The 22702-nt window shown below is 39.0% G+C and overlaps 2 protein-coding genes across 4 annotated transcripts; both read right to left on the bottom strand.

The window, feature by feature from the left end:
- Positions 1-1833: 1833 nt before the first annotated feature.
- ap5s1 (adaptor related protein complex 5 subunit sigma 1) lies at positions 1834-5572 on the bottom strand. Of its 3 annotated transcripts, XM_020921915.2 has the most exons (3): positions 5308-5572; positions 2840-3131; positions 1834-2148 (listed from the first exon to the last, which is right to left on the bottom strand). In XM_020921915.2, exons 1-3 carry the CDS (start codon positions 5502-5504, stop codon positions 2020-2022), a joined length of 618 nt encoding a protein of 205 aa, XP_020777574.2. In that variant the 5' UTR covers positions 5505-5572; the 3' UTR covers positions 1834-2019. The 3 variants fall into 3 exon arrangements, with proteins under 3 accessions (XP_020777574.2, XP_055016887.1, XP_055016884.1); XM_055160912.1 differs by lacking the exons at positions 1834-2148; positions 2840-3131 and adding an exon at positions 3194-4034 and having other exon boundaries at positions 5308-5427; XM_055160909.1 differs by lacking the exons at positions 1834-2148; positions 2840-3131 and adding an exon at positions 3199-4108.
- Positions 5573-13923: 8351 nt separating this feature from the next.
- Positions 13924-21446, bottom strand: cdc25b (cell division cycle 25B). Its single transcript, XM_055161108.1, has 15 exons — positions 20893-21446; positions 20729-20811; positions 20520-20571; positions 19016-19057; positions 18858-18891; positions 18624-18752; positions 18231-18350; positions 18019-18150; positions 17831-17908; positions 17370-17558; positions 16691-16792; positions 16547-16609; positions 16352-16450; positions 15537-15782; positions 13924-14864 (listed from the first exon to the last, which is right to left on the bottom strand). Exons 1-15 carry the CDS (start codon positions 21105-21107, stop codon positions 14724-14726), a joined length of 1725 nt encoding a protein of 574 aa, XP_055017083.1. The 5' UTR covers positions 21108-21446; the 3' UTR covers positions 13924-14723.
- Between the last annotated feature and the right edge of the window lie 1256 nt (positions 21447-22702).

The raw sequence follows: 22702 nt of genomic DNA, 5'->3' as shown, positions 1-22702 counted from the left end.
GACAAACACAGCCTCTCCATCTCTTTCATGCGGGTTTTTAACTTCCCCTGTGCACCTCATTTTTCAAACTCACTGTGTCCTTGATTGCAAAGTACATGAGTTTCAAAGAATACGCCTTGGGTAAAAATAAAAAATATTTAATTTTTTAATTTACAAAAAAGATCAAAGCGATTGATGCCCTGCAACACTCTCATCTTCAAAAATAAAGTAATCTAGATGTGGAAGCCGACATAAAACAGAGGGTTTATGAGGTCAGTGGGTTTGGGAATATTTTAGGTTACAGAAGAAAATGCCCTAATTTAGAGGCACAGCTGATGTTCATAAAACTTTTAACAAACTATAAATTTGACTGAAAATAAATCTCCCCTGTGAGCAAGGTCACATATCCACAGAGCTGACTTGTAACTTGGTCTGGTAGGATCACCTACATGTCTCCATGGAGCTAGAAATTTTAATGTCATACTGTAGAACATTCTAGGTAAAACTGCACAATATATCTATTGTAGAAGTATTGACATTTCCATACTGGCTAACACAAAAATCAATAGTGCAACAAATTAAATACATCAGAGGAACAAAAAGGAAATCACAGACACCAAGATTTCCAATCTGGCAAAAAAGCACGTTTTTTTATTTTTATTTGAGAAATTTCTATATCCTAGCCTTGGTTTTGTGTCTTGCATTTTTATATTGACAGAGTTTGATATGAAAATATGCATTCACATTCCGTCAACATTTTCCTCCAAAATTCAGTCACGACATTTCCAATTGGAAATTACACTAAACCTGATTTACTTCCATCTCTGTTCACATCCTCTGCACATAATACTTGAAACATTTGATGTCCTCCTCCGCAGGGAACAAAAGGTCCATCATCAAGTCACCGTGATTCATTTTTGTATCCATTAAAAGTGTCGCAAACAACTGTACACAAATAACCACGGAGGGCCTGATTTCCCCAAGGTCATGCTGTGACATTTGAAGTGCTCTGAATCAGATAAATGGCAGCGTTTAATGTTGACGAGTAGGTTTTAACTGGCCTCTCCGAGCTGCTCACTTTGATGTGCCTCGTTCTCCTTTCCACTCCTCCATTTGACAAACACGATTTCAACTGACGCCTCCCACACAGTCAACAAGGCCCCAGTCGACTAAGGAACATATTTACCACTGGTTTGCCACTAGCTCCATATGGGAAACGTCGATTTACTGCCAAGAAATAGACCAGTACTTAACAAACTGATAATGTTGCATCCTAATATACAGCCCCATTTACACCATAATATACGGAACTGTATTGATACTTTGCATCTGATGCCAAAAAAACATTCCCTGGGGGTGTGAAGCTAACTGGAGGCACTGTTCTGTCTGAAGCTCTATTAGATTATAATAAACTCCATGACCGCTCCTGAAAATGTGTTGTTTAGACCCATTTTGTATTTTTTTATTTTTATTTTTCTATGGTAAATGCTGAACATTCCACCACAGAGATACATGTAAACCTACTGTGATGTCACTGCAAAGTATAAATGCTAGATACTCAGTAGGTGCATGTAAATGAAACAAGAATTTGCAATGTAGTGAAAGATTTTTTAAGATGACACAGATACCCGATTTTTGTGTAGCTTTCTTAGCCAATATTTGTATATTTATCCATTTAAAAATAATTCTGGGATAATTTGTAAATATAAATAAAATGTCAGATTTTTATCCTAATGGTCCTTCTATTTCCATTTTTACTCATTAGTCTGTTCAAAAAGACAAACTGGATGCTGCGGGGACAAACTGGGAATGACACATGAGAATGCAGAAAAAATGTCAGTGTCAAATATGAGCTAAATCTGTAAAATTGGACCCTTTAATATGACCAATACCAATAATTAGACCAGTAAACAAGTAACCAAGTAACCACTTTAAACAAGATCCAAGTGATGCCATAGATACAGCTTGAGAATTTGCTTGAGAATTGAAGCTGAGGTAGTTCATGATTTTAAAGTTCAGGTGGCAGTCAGGGTTCAGGGTTCACTTGGTCATGTAGAGAGCCACTTCCTTCTCCAGACTCTGAGCAAATTTGTGATTCAAGAAGAGGAGCTGTCCGTGAGGAAGCAAGCGACTGAGCAAGAAGTCAATGCGGTTACTCTTGAGAAGGACCTGAGCAAAACATTAGAAATAAATCGTCAAAATTAACAACAAATTACTAATATTTGTTTCCTTCAGTGTTTTAGAGCCTCCTGCTATACAAATCCTGTAGGTTTTTAGTTAGATTACACTGACTATGTGTAGTTGGATTGTCAAAAAAAAACTTTCTTCTTTCTATGTGGTGTCTTAAAACCTTAAAAGAAGAAGTCTCAAAGTACTGCATTCTATATTATTTATTACCATGATACAGTTTCTTTACAGAATGCTAACTAAATAGCATAAAAATCTATACTAATAAATACTACTAAATAAATACTAATGTACTTCAATTGCTCCTCTGAGATAGTACATGCATTTATATTGACTGATTAATCAAAATCATAAAAATATATACAAAATAAAATAAATGTTTTGTAAAATGTTTTTTGGTATATTTATTGATGCATGATATTAATTCATTACACACTAGAGCTTTAATTGTGTGTGCAAAGATTGATGCATTTTATGTACACAGAGCATTATCATGCCCTCTCCTCTGTAGTCCATATAAAGACATAATCTCAATAAAATAATTGGTTGTTTAATACAAGTATGGTTGACTGACACCATGGACTTGCAGCTTACAGCTCTATGACGTACATATGCTTGTAAAAGCTTTAGGTTTAATGTTCAATGATATATATTTTTTGGACATGTCACCCACCTCACTACCCTGCCCCAGTAGGTGCAGGTGCTCCACACAGAGGCGGGCCAGAGTCCGGAGTGTGCCCTCGGCCAGCAGCAGGTTGTCATGAGGATCACAAACCAGAGTAAAGCCCAGGTTCAGGACGGCCAGCCACAGAGCACTTGTCTCCCCAGAGAAAGGCTGCCCCACTCGGAGACGCACCACCCCAACGTCAGCCTCCTGCAGAGCCAGCCCCTCCTCTCCTGGGACCACCTCCACCAACTGCTGACCAGAGGCATCACGGGATAGGGACACCGCACTGCGCACCTGCCTGCAACACAGCAACAACCAGGTAACCATCTTGGATTTAGAATTATTTGTGAAAAAAATAAAAATTAATTAATTAAGCTATAAGATATTACTATCATCTATCCATCCATCCATCCATTTTCTTCCGCTTATCCAAGGTCGGTTCGCGGGGGCAACAGTCTGAGGAGGGCCTCCCAGACTTCCCTCTCCACACACACGTCCTCCAGCTCTTCCAGGGGGATCCCGAGACGTTCCCAGGCCAGCCGAGAGACATAGTCCCTCCAGCGTGTCCTGGGTCTTCCCCGTGGCCTCCTCCCGGTGGGACATGCCCAGAACACCTCCTGAGGGAGGCGTCCAGGAGGCATCCGAAACAGATGCCCGAGCCACCTCAACTGGCTCCTCTCAACGTGGAGGAGCAGCGGCTCTACTCCGAGCTCCTCCCGTGTGACTGAGCTCCTCACCCTATCTCTAAGGGAGCGCCCAGCCACCCTGCGGAGGAAACTCATTTCGGCCGCTTGTATCCGCGATCTCGTCCTTTCGGTCTCTACCCAGAGCTCATGACCATAGGTGAGAGTAGGAACGTAGATTGACCGGTAAATCGAGAGCTTCGCCTTTCGACTCAGCTCTCTCTTCACAACGGTCCGATACAGCGACCACATCACTGCCGACGCTGCACCGATCCACCTGTCAATCTCACGCTCCATCCTCCCCTCACTCGTGAACAAGACCCCGAGATACTTGAACTCCTCCACTTGAGGCAAGGACTCTCCACCCACCCGGAGAGGGCAAGCCACCTTTTTCCGGTTGAGAACCATGGCCTCGGATTTGGAGGAGCTGATCTTCATCCCAGCCTCTTCACACTCGGCTGCAAACCGCCCCATTGCACATTGCAGGTCCTGGTTCGATGAAGCCATCAGGACATCATCTGCGAACAGCAGAGATGAGATCCTGTGGTCCCCAAACCGGACACCCTCCGACCCCTGACTGCACCTAGAAATTCTGTCCATAAACACAATGAACAGAACCGGTGACAAAGGGCAGCCCTATCATCTATTTTTCTACAAAATACATGTGCATGTTTCAATGATGATTTTGGTTATTGCTGCTGTGATACTCATAAAATATAGTTTACTTCCTCCTTTGCAAAGAAAAGTCACCCACTGGTTTCAGAAAGATGAGAAATCTGGTTGCCATCTTTTGAATAAGAAAGTCTTGTTACAACAGTGGCGAGGAGAAAATTCAGTTTGTCGACTGGACAAAAGTTAGTTTGGTTGAAGACGTCATCCAAGCTGCTTCTTCAGTTCTGGTTAGAGTGTTGGTGGACACTTCCTTATATCTGCAGGGACAAGCTAACTAACTGAAGCTAACACACCTACTTGTTTACAGTTTCAGTTTGTTAGTTAGGCCTATTGACCTGTACAGGGTGTGGGGTCTAACAGCTCATGGCCATAATGGAGCTTCCACACCTCTGGACCTGACCTGGATACACCTATTGTTCTCTTGTTTGTTTGGATTTAGGTTTGAGGATGGAGTTGTAAATAGAAGACAGATGGTGTCTGACTCCTCCATTTCTGTTTAGAGAAGGATTCTCTTTCTTAACAAAAATGGCTTCTTTCACTCCCCTCTCAAACCAATTCTTTTCTCTGGCTAAAATCTGTACCTCGCTGTACTCAAATGAGTGGCCCGATTCTTTTAATTGGAGATGTACGGCAGACTGAGGTCCACTGCTGCTCTCTCGTCCGTATTGGTACATCCTCTTGTGAAGTAGCTGTTTAGTTTCTCCAATGTAGCGTTCACTGCAGTCTTCACCTGCACTGAATGGAGTAGACCACATTGCTTTGTTTGTGGTTCGGTGTTTTGTCCTTTGGGTGGACCAGTTTCTGTCTTAAAGTATTCATAGGTTTGAAATAGAGGATCTCATGTTGTCTGAAAATACTCTGCAGTTTTTCATTATTACAACAATGTTACAAGAGGAAGTTGAAACCCATGGATGTCAGGCCTAATTTTTTACTAATATATCTAAATCTACATACAAACTTAACAAATAACACAATGAGGGCTGAATAAACCAATTTAGTTCAAGAATAACTGCACTGATTGTAAGGATTGCTCATTTTGCACCAATAACACATAGACACAAACTATAGTACACTTTAAACACTTTAATATACATATGCCAACTACAGTACATTACTGACCTGGCGACCACCGTGACCCTCTCCTTCAGCAGCAGCCTCCTCTCCTCCGGACTCAGCTCCTGCTTTTGCTCCTGGTTCTGGTTCTGGGTGTGTTCGGGCTGATCCGGACCAAAGACCCGGGAGTATAGCACCCTGCTGTCCCCGGGGCCCAGCGCACTCAGCCCGCACACCGTGTGGATCAGGAAACACCGAACCATGCTTCAGTAAAACTGTACATCGAAATTACAGCTACTGTAGTGATCCCATGATTCTGTGGTCTGTGACTTCCGCATTGGTCACATGACAGAGCTCACGCGACATAAGCATGGATCGAAAACAAATACTTTTTAAAATCTTATTCTAGTTATTTTATTATATTTAGTATAGTTTTATAATAGTTTATTGTAGTTATATGATTTTTATTAGTATATAAAAAGTATATACTATTTATCATAGTTCTATGGACATAAGAAATGGCACAATTTATCCACAAGATGGCGCACGCCGCTTGACTTTTTTTTTTATTTTTATTTATTTTTTTTTTTTTTTTGCGTGTGTGTCCATATGGTTTAAAGGGCCTAAAAAGGTACTGAAAATATTTATAACCTTACATTAATAAGTTATTTATTAGACAAGTAATAACGAGAAATGTTCGGGTTAAAAGTCCAATCCCCAGAATTGATTAGTATTGATAATTCAACATGCATGCTACATTGCAAATATAAGACAATTTTTTTTTATTTTATTTGTGTTCCCATAAATTCTAGCTAACTTCAATCAGTGTAGATACTGTAGGCTAATAACATACATTGCTATAGTATAGATCAGTTCTTTTTATGTTATCCATTTAAACTCTAGTAGCTCGAACAGACACATACCTTCACACACGCTTTTAGAAAGTGACAGACTTAGAGTAAAATCAATCAAGAATCAATGACCCAGACAAGATTAGACCAGGGCCTGGGGTGATAGTGTTGTCAGGTTAATAGTTAATAGGCCACTCAGAGATACAACCAAACAACCAATCAACTACTTAAAGGTGCAGTAGTGGAGGGTCCGCCTCCAGCTGGTCACCATTTATATTTATCTTATTGCTTTGCCTGGTATGTTCTACAGTATGACATTAAGCAAATCTGTTTCCATGGTAACAGGCAAGTAAACTCACCAGGCCAAGTTACAGGTCAGATCAGTGGAGATGTTACCCTGCTTACAGTGTGAATGATTGTTTTCCATAAAATAAAATATATGGAATTGTATTAAATGTAAGATTTAGGTTTAATAATATTACAACGCAATATCATCTACATAGAGACAAGCAACTGAAAAAAACCCTCCTCTACAAAAGTTACACAGTGCACCTTTAATGATGAGAAGTTTTAGCAAAGATTTGACGATTAAACAGTTATAGTGGCTATTCAGTAACATTATATGCATAGGCTATTTCTTACATGATATCTCTTACCATTACCAATACCATTACCCCATTACTATGACAACAAACATTTATTTATCACGCTTTACTAAAGTGCTAATTAATTCTTAAGATACCCCCTCTGCTGTGAGCATCTGGATTAGAGCCTCTCCATATGGGACTAGACTGAATGACACAACACATTTGAGGAAACAATAGTATTTAGTCTGATAGAGAGATTAATGGGCCCATTGTCCCGCGTCACAGCAGTGCAGGAGCGTGCCAGAGGTTTGTCTGCAGCTGTCCCGTCTTTACACACACAGATGGAAAGACATTTGATCTATAAATGCTGGAAAACAAAAATGTATTTCTTTATTTACACTGAATGAAATGTTAACCCAAATGATGAAGTGCTCAGTTTTGTTACTTGAGTAAAAGTACAGATTTTGGAGTTTTGAAGAATACTCAAGTAAAAGTAAAAGTATCACATGAAAAAGTCTAAACCGTAAAAGTATTAAAATACCTGTTTAAAAATATCCTTAAAGAGTTAAAAGTAAAAGTATTTCATGCAGATTTTGAGGTCTGATAAGGCTTCAACTGTTGTGATTTTGATCAAATGATTTTGAATTGATAGCTGTTTTTTAAAATACTTAAGTACGGATCGTACAAGTGCAGATATCTAAACTTTATACTAAAATACAATACTTTACTACTTTTACTTATTATTGTATTTACTGGTATTCATTTGAATGGTATGGATTTTGGACACAAGGAGGTTTGTGAGTCAGATAATCTGTGCAGGACAAATGCTGAAGCAAATGTTCATCAACAGCTGCTCCTGGTCACGCTCAAATTACTCCAGATGCCCTCCCATTCATCCTCTATTTGTGGCTGCCCACTCCTTAAAAGACTTATAGTTATAGTTTTATTGATACTTTGCAGTGACATCATGCTGGGGGTGTTCTGGATGTATGTGTATGGCGGAATGTTCACATGTGACCGTAGTGACACAATGCACACATTATCAAACAAACCAAAAAAGTTTTAAGATGTTTTAAGTCTGAAAACTCAACACATTTTCAGGAGTCTGTGATTAATACAAGTGTCCATGATCCTGTTCAACTGTTTAGGAGTTGATTTTCAACAAAAATGATGAGAGTGACTAACTCAAATTTTATTTGAAAGTTACATGTTTAACAGCACAAATAAGATCACCTGCTGCTGTTGTTCCAACTAAATCAGATTTTTAAGGTCAGATTGTGTTAAAATAAAGCTCAGATTAAAGTCTAAACAAAGTCTCAAACAGAGCAGTACTTACAGTTAGCATCATAATCACAGGGAATGTTGATGACATGGACTGTGAAGTATCAGTAAGAACAAATGTAATGCCTGAATACTACACCAGTAGTTTAATAGGAAAACTAGCCATTTCTAACATCAAGAAGCAACATTTTAAACAAGTATAAACAAAGTGCGGTCTTGAATCTAAACGGACTAAACCAGGATTAATTAAAGAAATATTTAAATATTTAAACTCATTCCCATTAAAACTCATTCACTCACAGTCAGTTGAATGGCTCTGAATGTGCTTTTGGTTTACCAGTTAACAAAAGCAGCTGTCCATAGCAGGCAGATGTTAAGTGCACAGCTGCTGAGGGGCCCTCACTCTCCCCCTGTGCTGACTCTGTTAACTCTCTCTATGCTGGAACACATTAAACCCTCTTTGTGGATACAGACGAGTGAAGTGTCAGATTTTGGTCACATTCAGGTGAAATCATGTTATGGCTTTAGTTAAAATACACACATTTTGTATTTGATGTTTTACGGTGAGTTAAGTGTTCTGTATGCTAATGTGTTTTAGTCATAGTGTTTGGTCCACAGAAACATAGGGACAGTGTCAGCAGTCACCTCCAGTCTCTCTCTCTAAAACCTTCAAATCAGGCAAGAAATCTAGGGGTAATAATGGACTCAGACTTGAACTTTAACAGCCACATCAAATCAATAACATCTGCAGCCTTTTACCATCTAAAAAACATAGCAAATATCAAAGGTTTACTATCTAAAGCAGACTTGGAGAAACTTATCCATGCGTTTGTCTCCAGTAGGTTAGACTACTGTAATGGTCTGTTCACTGGTCTCTCCAAACGAGCTGTGAGACAACTGCAGAACATCCAGAACGCTGCAGCTAGTGTCATATGAACCATCTCGCACTCTGAGGAGCTCAGGGACCGGCCTCCTGCTGGTGCCCAGAGTCAGGACTAAACAAGGGGAGTCAGCGTTTCAGGTTCATGCAGCTAAAACCTGGAACAGTCTTCCTGAACCTGTGAGACAGGCCTCTTCTGTGACGCTGTTTAAATCCAGGCTCAAAACATTTGTGTTTAACTGTGCATATAACTGAAAGGTTTTCATTCCGCACTCTTCTCTCCAATTTATGTCTCTTTTTTTATTTTAATCTTCATGATTATTTATGTTTTGATTTGTTTTTATTGTGATTTTAATGTATTTCTTATTCTGTAAAGAACTTTGAATTACTTTGTGTACGAATTGTGCTATACAAATAAACTTGCCTTGCCTTGCCTAGCGTAAGCAGGTTCAGTTTGTCGTCTGGGGAAATAACACCTGATTACATAAACTCAAGTCTTTCACTGTTATGACGTTTTCTACAAAACTTCACAATAATAGTTAATGTGAATGTTTTAACCGTGTGTAAGACCTGTGGTGGAAGAAGTCTTCACCTTTGTTACTTAAGTAAAAGTACAGATACTGCAGTAAAAGTAAAAGTATCAAGTACCTGTTTAAAAATGTATTTAAAGAGTAAAAAGCAAAAGTATTTTCTGCATATTTTGAGATCTAACAAAGCTTAAAATGTAGTCATTTTGATTTTTAAAAAATTAGTTGAATTTGATCAGCAGAATCAGCTGTTTTTACTTACACATTTCTGTTTGTCCAACCACGAATGTGTTAAAAGTAAACCCCTTAGGCTTTTCAGCAGGTCTCAGACAATAATAACAAATACTTTTTCTTTTCAGTCCTGTTCAAAAATGTAGTGGAATAGAAAGATACCTGCTTTCAAATGCAGTGAAGTAAAAGTAAAAAAATACCCACTTTAAAATGTACTCGTAAAAGGAAAGTATAGATACCTAAAATGTATACTTTAGTACAGTACTTTACTAGTTTTACTTTGTTGGCTGTGACTGTTCTGTTCCACAGAATAGCATTAAACTTATTTAGGTGTGTCCAGTGTCACGGAAGAGACATTGCATTATAAGGTAAATAATTAAACTGTAGTTATTCAATGTGAAAGTGGAAATCATTTTCAAAGTGAAACCTCATTTGGTAAAGAAATTATAATCTTCAGTGATTCAAAGTTAAAAGAGACTGACTCTAAGAAGAGCATATATACAGGATGTGCAGATGCTTGTTCTGCGAAAACCACAAATTAGGCGCAGTATTTTTGAACTGAGTCACATTGAGCAAGAAGAAAAACAGGATATGAGTGAAGACTAGCCAATAACACAAACGCACCAAGTTTTCAAAGATCCTGCTATTGTCTAATATTACTGGAATTGTGCAAGACATTTTCAGTTATCAGAAGGTTTGCAAATTCTGTAGTTAAATGTTTGTAAAACTAGTGACTAAATCGACAAACAGACAAACAAACTGACATACAAACAGATCGACAGACTAAAAACCAGGATAGATAGTACTTTGGCAAGAGTACACCAAATACTATAATACTCTGTTTACCAATAGGTAGTAATAAACACCAACTGGATTGACATTATTTGTTTAATAGGCTACTTTTTTTACTATTTTAATGTGTTCTCTAAAGCATCTTTGAGTGTCCTGAAAAGAACTATATAAATAAAATGTGTCATATTATTATTTTGAAATTGCAATCTAAAAATAACTTGCAGATTTTTATCCATATATGATGAAAACCTTTGGATCCTGGCCCAGTTGTAGTGATGTGAAGACTTTGTTGTGGGAAGTTGGTTCAAAGTAGTCGACAGTTTCAGTTCTCAAACACTTCACAATTCCTCTGTTGTGTGAATATTTGGTGTTTGAGCAGAGTTTGAGCTGTCAGCGCTGTGTTGTACAGACACTGTCGGTTTGTTGTCAGTGTCGCCGGGTCAGTGTTAACAGGACCCAGAGGGCAACACCAAAACAAGACCTGCCTGAGGTGAGCTGCAGCGTGAGATGTGGGCTTTTCACCTCATCCAAATGTCTCATTTGACACTTAGTGAAGGCGGTATATACTCCATATACCTACTTGGTAATAAGTGACTTATTAACCACTGGTTGGATATGTGCTTAAATTATTGTTGTGTCATTGAGCTGTTTTAATGCCACAGGAAGGAAAGAGAAGAGGAGGCTATAAGAATTTAAGTACATTTATATATATAGCTAACTAACAAGTTATATAGCCAAGAAAAAGGGTTCATGTGGTCAACTGAATCATACTTCTCTTCTTCATCTTTTTCCGTCTTACTGTTGTGCTCTTCCTTCCTTTCTTCCTCTGTACTTTTCATTGTTACAGCTTTGCAACAGTGACGTGTCAACTCTTTAGCTCCCAAGTGGATTTGTTTGGTTGATGTTCTTGCAGGAGGCTGCTCTACGTGTTAAAACTGCAGAGGAGGTGGAAGAGGAAGGACAGGGGCTTTTGCATGTGTTGCATTATGTATGGATCTGACCAGAGGTGTGATGCTGGCCTCTTCATAATCATTACTGTAAATCACATTAAAAGTGTCAGCCCAGTTCAGAGTCATTAGCCTATAGAAGGTGAGTGCACTGGACAGTACAGGTAATAAGTACGATTTATGAAGTGCACTCACCAATACAAACAAAACATCTCATATGGTCATTAATAACAATTAACACTGGGTCCCCAAAACTTCTCAGGAGTCTCCAGGGAGTCCTGAAACTAGAATAAGGATGTTTGGCAAAATAGGGGTCACTGAAATAAAACCAGTGAATTTCTCCACTGTGAGATCAAGTTTTATGGAATTCCATCTAGTCTTATAGATTTTAGAGAGTAAAAATATAATTCCCAACTAAATCATACATGTTTTTATTCATAAATTCGATTAATTTGAGAACAGAAGACCTTCATTTTAGTCATTACTTTACTCCTGAGTTATAGAGTTAAGAGCAGAGTCTTAAACTTTCTCAAGCTTTTCAGTGATGTGTCAGTGAGGGACAGTCTTCTCGGAGCCATAGTTGTCCTCCACCTTATCACTGATGTGTCTGTTCAGCATTTATATTGTCTATAACTGATAGCTGTTCTCCTAACTTAACTGACAGGCATTAGCTTTGCACTTTCTACATCTCTTGTTTAAATAATGCAAATACGAGAATAAGGTTCTTTTACTATATTTTGTGGTATAGTATTTACATTTTTTTCCATTCAAGACATATTTTGTTTTAAATTGTTTAATTCTATGTAACTGTTCTAATTTGTCATCATTCGGAAACCCATGCATATTATTTTTGCATTGGTATATTTCTAACTTTAAAGTGACCACATTTCTCTATATTGTTGTTTACTGATCTTTGTTATAATGTTGTTTCATTATCAAAAATGGACCTGGAGTGTTTTGTTTCATTCACACACAAATCCTGCATATTTAGGCTGAGTTCTTCTCTCAAACAGAAAACCCTCTGTTCAGTCTTATATGGCATGTTGTAAAACAGGAAGTGCTCCACTGTGTTTTCAAACTCCATACACCTTCACTAGAATCACTTGGATGGTTTCAGCTCTGGAATTGCCCATCTCTACTAAACAAAAGTTAAACAGTAGCTGTTAACTTAAAAACTACCAGTTCATGACATCACAAAGTGGGACAGAGCTTTTTCAGCTTTGGAGATATAGACGGACTAATATTGCATGGTTACTCAAACATGTGAAACAAAACTCAACTCCAGGAACGTTTTTGAGCATTATACTATGGCCTAAAGCTCACTATTTTGCATAATATAGGACCATTTCATTTTCTTGTGTTCCCAATTCATTTTCTTCAGTGGTGTTTAGGGCTTAGTTCAGCATAATCTTGGGTTGTAATTGCTGCATAGAGCTTTTATAGTTCAACTGAAATTGCCTGGAATTGTCTGCGATTCACACATTTGAATTGTACACGTGCATGTACTGGCAGTTACACCATACTGTCCTCATATGAACTTTACAACCAAAAGCTCTATTCATATTGATACTAAATTCATCTTCCAGGGTGTGTGTCTGTAGGAATGCAAACACAGCCTTTGGCTTTTGGCGCTTGAGAAATAAGTTGGACGTGGCGCTGGATTCAAACTTTGGTCTAACGCCAGAAGGGAGGGAGTGTTTACTACAGCTATGATCACGCTTTTACAGCACGTGAACTGATTTTCTGTTGCTCTGTCTTTCCCTTACCCTCCTCCAGTCAGGACCTGCCCTGAACACTCCCCCAAACAGAAGAATGTGCAGGCTCTATATGGACAGGCCACTCCCAGAACCGCAGTGGAGGGAGATTTGAAAAAACAGGAACTGTGGGAAAGCGTGAGAGGCCCCAGCACAAAGACTATACTAAACTCTTTTTATAGCACACTGGGGAAGCTTCATTTTGCCTGGAGCACTGCATAGAGCTGGTTTGTTAAGGATAGCATTAAAAAGTTTAAACTGTTGACAAACAAAATGTTCAATGCAAGAAAAATAAGACAATAAGTAATGGTAGTAGAGTAGTGATACAACTTCCCCCATTGTACTGTATACTAGTATGTAAGGGTATTCACGGGTCCCTTCTTCCTGTTTTTTCTGACATTTTGACTGTTAATTTGACTAGTTGACTGCCAAACTACTATTTATTGTATAGATTTGCATTTTTAACCAAATAAAGGTTGAAATATGGTGCCTTTCAAATAGAATAAAGTGTATTACAGTAAATCAGTTACTTCATTGACATTTTCATTTAGCAATGCCTATCTTTGTTTCAAAATTACTTTTGTATGAGTCAATATCGTCCAAATTAAGATTACCGTACAATGCTTAAATTACAACAGCATTTATTTTTCAAACATTAATCATTTTATTACTAGTTAATGGCCATGCAAGTTTCTTTTAATCACTCTGCAAACTTTGGAGAGCTACTTTAAGAACCTCAGCCTTTAAGGTCTTGGTTAAAATCAATAAAGTACTACAATTAGTATCAAAAGTATAATGCATAACTATTTTATAGATTAAAAACAGGCAAATATTTAAATGCATATTTGTTTTATTCCATAGCTCTCGTCAGAGCCTGTACCACAGGTCAATTTAAACCAGCCTTAATTTTAGATTTGACATCAGACTTTTACAACAGGAAGACATCTGTATCCATTCACAAAGCAGAACAAAGTCATTTTCACACACGCGCTGACCTGCAGCATTGGAAAAAATCTCACTGCAAAGTTAACAGGTAGTTTGTTTTGCTTTGGTCTTTTCTCAACATAAAAACTACAATTTCTTCAATATTGCAGCTGTCACATCCTGTGCTTTTCACAATTAGGGAATAAAACTTTCAAAGTTACATTATGGGACATTTTAAAATGAAGCCAGGGACCTCATTTAAAATATGTAAAAAAAACATCAAAAAGCACCTCACCATTTGAAGGCAAGTTTAAATTAAGTGCTTAAATAAAAGTGGGAAATAACAAAAACAAAACTTCCGTGAGGAGACAATGTTGCCATGGCAGTGGGTTTATCCTGATGCAAAAGGGATAGTGATTTGTGCTGCTCACCCCAAAAAAAAAAAAAAAAGAACAAAAATTTTAATTGGCTGTACAGGTCCAAGTGGTTATAAAACAAAATCACCATTTACCCAACACTTACACGCCTTGAATTTTAAAATTTTGCATAAATTACTAACTTTTTGCTACAGACGTGGAAATTGTGCGTAGGTCTTGCTGGTGTTTCTGTCCAAGTTTTGCGGGATTTGAAGAAGAGGTTCTGGAGGTTGGGGCAGTTTCTGATGGCAGTATAGTAGGATGGGGTCAGGGGTCAAGGATCAAGGGGGGCTCACAATTTCTTGAGGCGGCTGTACATGTCCCGTTTGCTGCGTTCACCAGCCCAGGTGCGGCTCTTCATCCTGAACTTCCGCAGGTCCTCCTTGAAGTCCTCGTGGTGCATAGGACGGTACGACTGGGGCTCGCACTGAGACTGAAATGGAACAGTAAGAATTTGGTAAATAATGTGGTACAGGTATTATGGTAAAGGGCAAGTATACACTATAGCTAGTGTATACCTTTTTTGCAGCACCATAATATTTAAGATGTTGAGGGCTTGGTGCACTGACACAGATCTCCTGACCCTACCTGACCAGTCCTCCTGTTAAATTGCACTGAGAACTTTGAGACACAAAGGCCACTGAGAAGCACAATGAAAATGTTGCTGCAGTAAAACTAGGATTTCCCTCGGGATCAATAAAGCATCTCTCCCTCTCTCTGAATAATATCTATGGATTATTAGAGATGATTACTAATAAAGAAATGTTTTATTAAAATTAAAATTGCACATTTAGAAAAAAAGTTTAACAGGGATTCTCATGGTTTAGGGGTATTACATCAGTAGAAAAAAAAAGTTTAGTCATTAATTGCATATTCTCTGTAGCAATACCACAATTTAACAATTGTTATCATGACAGGCTTGGTCTACTAATCAAAAAGAAAAATAAATAAAAAGTACACTTTTAGTTCACATCAAGGCATGTACATTTGGTAATAGTACAACATATTTATGAATTGTACTTTGAGTATGATTTTTTCATTGTGGCAAACATCAGATGGCATTTTGTTTGGCAAAGTTTGCTATTTATAATCTGAGAGAACCAACCTGGAAAACAGGGAAGAAGTCCTTGTAGCCGCCCTTGAGGATGTAGAGCTCTGGGTAGTGGAGGTTGGGATACTCGTTCATTGCTCTGTCGCGCTCGCGGACGAAGCGGCACATCCTGGGACCCCGCTCCGACGAGAACTCGCAGTGAAACACGATGACCACGCGCTTCTCCTCGCCGCTCGGGACGATGGGCCTCTTTAACAGAAAGTCCTCCACCTGGTCCTCCTGGTGCAGGTTCAGAGCGCCCTGGGAAAATAAAATAGGGTTTAGACTAGGTGCAAAAATCTTACAGTCCTCATCAAATGTAGATTACAGACTGATCCTACTTGGCAAAGCTTTGATTTGTTAATGCCCCATGAAAATTATTAAAAAGGTACACTGTGTAACTTTTCTGGAGAGGTTCTGCAACCAGTCTGTCTCCATGGTGATGCTTTGGTTTAAATTTCCACATTTGACATTTAATAACAGGGGTAATGCACAAAATATCTTAAAAACATTCATTCTTACTGTGATTGGGGTCACCTCTCCACAAATCTAACCTGTAATTTGGCTTGCAAGTCTCCATTGAGATTCTTATGTTTATGACCATACTGTGGAACATTCTACGTACATCTCCATGGAGACAAGCAGGTGACAGAAGCTACACCAACAAGTTACAGTGCACCTTTAATGGGACGTATTGTGTTCAATCAATTTTACGAGCCTTAAAACAGTATCTTTATTTTACTCAAAGCCATTTCTATTGACTTTTTCATGTTTGATAAATTCTGTATTATTTGAAACAAAATGAAAAGATAGGTTGACAGTGGGCTCACCTTGATGTGTCCTCCCTCAAACTCATATGGATAACGGCAGTCGATTATAATGAGCCGCTCCACTAAATGATTAAACTGGCCGTTGAGCGCTGCTACCATCTGGAGAACAAGAAGGAAAATGTTGATGAGAAACTGTCACATTTTGTATTTTGAAAGCCTACACTGAAATTAAAATCATTTAGAGAAAACACATACCATGTCTGGGGTAATATACTTGAGGTCTTGATGTTTTCCACCGACTGTAGGAAGCACGAATGGCTACGGAAAACAAAACAAAAAAAACTTAGTATATAATAAGCAAATGGTTTGAGCTCAGTTAAATTCTCCTTGTGCATTTACCTTAGTGAAGTCTCCGATGAGGTCCCCAGAGCCTTCATCACCGTCCAACAGCTTCTCAATTTCAGTTTGACAAAATGATTTGGATCGCTGTAACAGACAGCTCTGAAAGGCAAAATTAAAACAGAATTAACAAGACAATCAAAGAAAGCTGGGATGGTTGCAGTGAGGAAGAAAGCAAAGAAGCACTAGTTTTTTGGCCGCAACAAAACATATGTCTTTAGCTAAAATACTAGTTCACCAACTCCAGAAACAAAAATATAAAAGTAAAATATGTTGCTCTATACTGGATACAACTTGTACACTTTAAAAATGGTCCTATATTACACAAAATTTACTTGAGCTTTAAGCCATGTTAGAATGTGGTAAAACATGCCATGTCAGACAGGTTTGAGTAATCCTTTTGTCATTTGTCTGCATCCCCAAAGCTCAAAATGCTGTTCCACTTTGTGATGTCATGAAGCGGTAGTTCAACTAACAACTACTTTTTACCTTTTGTTTAGTATAGACTGGATAATAACAGCATTGGAATAGCCAAATGATTCTAGTGAAGGTGTAAGGATTTTAAAAACACAGGGTGAAATACTGATTTCTGTTTAAGAGAAGAACTGAGCCCAAATATTCAGGGTGAATGAAACAAAGCACATTATAACAGAAACAATATGTAGCCAAGGTAACTCACCTGCCGTGGGGATTCGGGGTCCTGCTCCATAGTGGTGACCTGTGTTCCTGCCAGACTTCGCCTCCTTTTCACCCGCACAGGTGTGTTCTCGTCACCGGAGCAATCGGGGCGCTTCACTGAGGGGCGGGACACTGGGCTGGGCATGGAGGGTGAGCGGAAGAGACTTCTGGGCCGACACCGGATTATGGGCTAAACAGAAGATTAAAAATATAATAATACAGCAAAAAAAGTAACTGTGTTGCAATAGCTCTTTTTTGTTTTTTGCTCACTTTAATTAGGTGATGTTTTATACAGTCCTATGCAGACACTACAGAATGATAAACGCATTTACTAGTAGTGACCCAGTAGATTTCTGAGGTTGCTTCAGTTTCTTTTTCATATTGCTTTTGCCAATTTATATGAACTTTTTTTTCATATTCAATCCTAAACTCTTTTAGACAAAATAGACTACAACAACTTACTGAATCCTCTGCAGTATTCTCCCCGACCAGTGGTGCAGTGAGAAGGCTAGCCATTCCCATAGGCATCCCGGAGTCATTCTGGAGGAAGAAAATTGCTTGTTAGAGCAACTAATTCAAAGCGAATATATTTTTTTTTTTAAATTATAAATCACAAAGTCCAATGTGAATAGGTCAAAATGTCTTCTGACCTCCATGTTGTCGTCCATGATATCCAGGAAGCCATCGTCTTCATCGTCAAGGGAGCAGGTGAGGGAGGAGCGACGGAGGAACATGGGGCTGGAGTCAAAGTCGGGCTGTTCAACGCGAGGTGGTGAGGTAAACTGGAAAGGAATATACAGTTTAATTTGGATTTTATGTACTATACTTGTCTGAGCTATATTATTATTCTGTGTAAATTTACCATGAGGGCTGGAGCAGAGTTTGGTCGCCGAGAAAGTGTGTCCTTGCCTTTTCCGTCGTTGAAGGAGCGCACACGGCACCGCGACACAGGTCGGGTGGGTTTTTTGAACTCAAAGCCCTCCTGAAAAAAATGCAGACAAAGTTACCCAAGTCTTGCAGTTTCCTTTTATATTATGCATGTACTCAAGTGGTTTGCATTTAATGAACACAAGATTACACCAATAGGCCAAATAATGCACGATGCAATGCTATCACCATAACGACAGATCAAAAGTTCTGTTTCTAAAGAATAGTTGTCCCATCACTAAGAAAACAGTATTCACTCAATTGTGAAGTTTAAAAAAAAAAAAAAAAAAAAAAAAAAAAAAAAAAAAAAAAGAGCAGCTTTACTCACAGGCACATTTTCCTTGTTGCTGTGTTGCAATGAAAGGGGGATCTGGGAGGGTTGTTGGCCAAATATTCCATAACGGTGTGAATCTGGTTCTTGTCCCTTCGCACATGGGCTGTAGCTCAGCAGCTGAACCTGGTCAAAGAAGGTAAAAAAAAAAAAAAAAAAAGCAAAAGTTCAGAAGTTGCTTTAGAAATATTTAAAAACAGGCTGGATTAAAAAGGTTAAAATCCTTCTTACCGGTAATGAGTTGTTTCTGCGGATGGGCATCTTGCTGTAATTGCAAAACAGAAGAGAGAAAAATAAATCAATACAGATGCGTTCAAAAAGCCCCAAGAGACTAGTCACTATCCAATTTAGACACTTAGTTACATTTTATTGACTGAAAACCAACTTACTCATTGACGATCTTCCGTGACTGCTTTATGGCTCGTTCAAAGCTGTAACAGAAGAAATAAACTAATCAATATTGGGGGAATGGGTGAATGTTTAATGTACATGTGCACAATGATTCATACAAAAAAGGAGAACTTTGCAGCTTGCATTAAATTACTCAATTTATTGCTATGGATAGGGCCATACATTGTCTGGGAATATGCATAATAATTTATTCAAGCTGTGAGCCAAAAACGGACACCCGCACATTTTTATTCCAAGCACAAAAAGCTGGAGATCTATTGAGAAAGTGAGAGGAACAGTTGAAAAAGTTTGTTTAAAAAGCAGAGAGGCTAGAGGTGGTCTGGGTTCAGCACTGGAGAGATGCCCACCTGTATGCTAAACAACTAGAGTGCTCAGTACATGGGGGAGGAGGTGGCGAGATCAGCTCAGCTACCATATGCCTGCTATAGCCAGTGCCGCCAAGCCCTGGTCCACAAGAGTCCTTTGTTTGCCAAAAAGGGGGAGCGTGTCTCATTCAGATCGGCCCAGGACAAGGGGAGGGCGGGTGCTCTAAGGGGTGCCCCAAATTCAATAGACCAAACCAGGCTTCACCCTTCCTTTAGAAATAACAGTGCATAGGAAGAGTGTGCCAGAGACAGAAGGGGGTGGGCTATCATTAAACCCATTGATGAAACAGCACATCCTTAACAGCCAGTGCAAAACTGAGAGAGAGACCTAGCAACCACCAAACAGCTGTAAAATGGGGAGGGGGGTCCAAGTTGGTTAGTGAGGGCAGCTGTGAAGGAACTTGCACATCTGAGGAGGACAAATGTCAAGCAAGGACTTGCCCCAACGCAGGCTCAGGGCCACCCAAGATATGGCGACAAGTTGGTAACAAGATAAAGATGAGAGTAGCACAGGGAGTAAGAAAAGAGGAAGTTAAATGAGGTTAAACTAGAGACAGGCAATGCTAGGTGAGTGAAGGGTGTATAATTTATGATGGGCTACTGTACATTGGTATGGGGGTGACAATTTGCAATATGAAGTAAGAAAAAGAATTAATGACATCCCAACTTCAAATTTAGTGCAAAATTTGAAATGTATGAAACTTCATTTACAATGCTTATATTCAATTTATGAACAGGACAAGCCCAAATTTCACAAGCTTAAAAGTTTCAAAATCTAAATCTGTAATTTGTGTCAACTAGGTCTGTGTAATGTAATGAAAAAAAAAAAAAAAACATGTAATTTGTGAAAGAAAGAAATAACACAAAAATATACTAAACTACAACTACTAACACTGCATTTCACTTAAAAAACATTTGCTCAAGAAAGTCAAGCTTAAGTTTATTAAGCTGCTTAAAATAACAGCCTGGTATTTAAAAGCCAACGGTAAAGACATTAATCCGTCAGCTGAGGAGATATGTGGCTTGGTTCAACTGGCACAGAGTGGGGGTGTATAGGAGACTAGGGGGGTACAGGGTAACTGATTAGAACAGACAAGAGAGGGACAGTGCCACTTACGAGTCCTCAATTTCAGCTACATCCACTGGACTAGGGGGATCCATGCCGAGACCTGAAGGAAAATACATTATCAAACTTAAAGCCTACAGTACAAAACGTGACTCTGATGTCCTTACAACGTGTTTAGGCCAATTCACTCCAAATATTGAGCAGTGGCACGTTTTAAAATCAAGTGAAATGACAAATAAGCATAAACTATCCACACTTACCAGCGTCAGAAGAGGTATCAGATGCAAAAGAGGGGATCTTTTCAAGTGGTGGGTGCTTTTTCCTTTTGGGGGTATCAGATTGGCTGCAAAGAAAACAAACTCAATAAAGCTATATTCATAGTTATGCACTGTGGATAGCACGGGGAAACATATTCAGAAATTACCTTCCGAGTCCAGCTAGGTTGTTCATATCCAGGGCCAGATTGGTGACAGGGGACAGGACGGTGGCAGGTCCCGGGGAGAAGAGCGTCCTGCAGTGAGCGTCTTTAGCGCCGAAGTCGGGCAGCGACAGCGAGGAAAGCCCGGGGATCCCTTCGGGCCTACACCTCGGAGCGTTGTTGACAGACACAGGGCTGTCATAAAGGTTAAACGACTGCATTTTGGGGTCCAGTTAGGATTAAACCTGCAGGAGTAGATGCTTTGGGGTCGCTTTTAGAGTGAATCTTAGGTCAAAGAGAGCCAATTCTTTGCCTACATCCACCAGGACCGTCCGAACCTGAAGCTAACCCGGAAGCTAACAAGCCAAAAAGCTAAGAATGCATTTCCAGAAAAGTTCGACCAAACTCCGGGTGGAAAGTCCGTGCGGAGAGAAGCCTCGACTTGTTTTTACACGATTTACTAATGCCACATAATTGTAGTTTTACGTGAGAGCTGCAGCACGACGTAGTCCTGTGTGACAGCCCCTGGTGGTCTGAGAGAGTGTGAGTAGAGATGCACGTATTTATGTTCAAAATAGAAGCTCAGAAGCGGCAATTCTACAACCAACCAGCGGCCCGCGCACGAACACACGGCCAATCCGAGCGCAGGCTGTTGTCCCCGGGGCCGGATAAGGCTGGACCGAGAGGATGTGACACAAGGGGAAGGAGGGAGGCTTAAATTTCAGCTTTTTCTCCCCATCTTTTGTTTCTTTGTACTAAAATTCCCGCGTGAGAATAAATGCTAAGTATGAAAACATAATGCATTGCTATAAACAATTTGATAATGAAATACAACTGACCAATCATGATTAAGCTTCAGCCTACTTTATAAAATGTGAATTAGTTTAAAGGATATTGGTGTATTCTCACTTCAATAGACCTAAAATGTAATACATGTTAAGTATGATAACATGATGCATTTCTATAGAGTTTGATGGTGATATAAAATTTACTATCTTGATTAAAATAGAGCCTGCTTTACAAGATGTGAAGTAGGTTAAAAGATTATGGTGTATTCTTACTTCAGTAGATCTATAGGGTTTTTATCTAAAATCTTGCTATATTCTGGCCAGCATTGTAGTCGACAAAGTACATTTTGTAGTTCTTTCTAGCCATGTGCTGTGGGCCTGTTACTATCACCCACACAAAATGACTAAGTACTAAGTTATGACTGTTGCAATAATCTACTCTTTGAATTGAAAGTGCCACAGCCTGAATATCTGGCTTTATTCAACAATAATCATGCAACCAAAACTCCAAAGTCTATTATTTTACATATCATCATAAGCAGTTTTATATGTATATCATATTATCATAAGCGGTTTTATATGTCCACAGAGTTCATTAAAAAAAAGCTGAATTGTTAAAATGTAGGCCTAGTTATGAAGCTAAGTTGGCTATGTACAGTTTTATAGCAATTCTGAATAGACCAGATAGAATACATTGGAAGACATTTAAAATTCTTCTGTGAATACATTTGTTATAACCTATAGGTGTGTTCATAACCTTTATAAATCAACTTCAGCTGTGTAATATGTAGGGTCACCAGGTGCCCCTATTTACATGGGACAGTCCCAGTTTTGAGCCTTATGTTCTCTGTCCCAGCAGATTTATCCAAAACTTGTGATTTTGATACTCAGCTCCAGTAAAAAGGGTAATATATTACTAAATATGTTCAAATACAGAAAACTGTGCTTGAAGCCATAAAGGGCACTTAGTTGCAATGGCAGAAGTCTCTCATATTATACAGTATATACTGATTTACAGTCAGTTGAGA

The sequence above is a fragment of the Boleophthalmus pectinirostris genome, unplaced genomic scaffold, assembly GCF_026225935.1.
Source record: "Boleophthalmus pectinirostris isolate CB_2022bp ecotype Guang Dong unplaced genomic scaffold, ASM2622593v1 HiC_scaffold_10, whole genome shotgun sequence".
Lineage (NCBI taxonomy): Eukaryota > Metazoa > Chordata > Actinopteri > Gobiiformes > Gobiidae > Boleophthalmus > Boleophthalmus pectinirostris.
The sequence above is the reverse complement of the archived record's forward strand: the minus strand, read 5'-3'. Positions and strand labels throughout refer to the sequence as shown.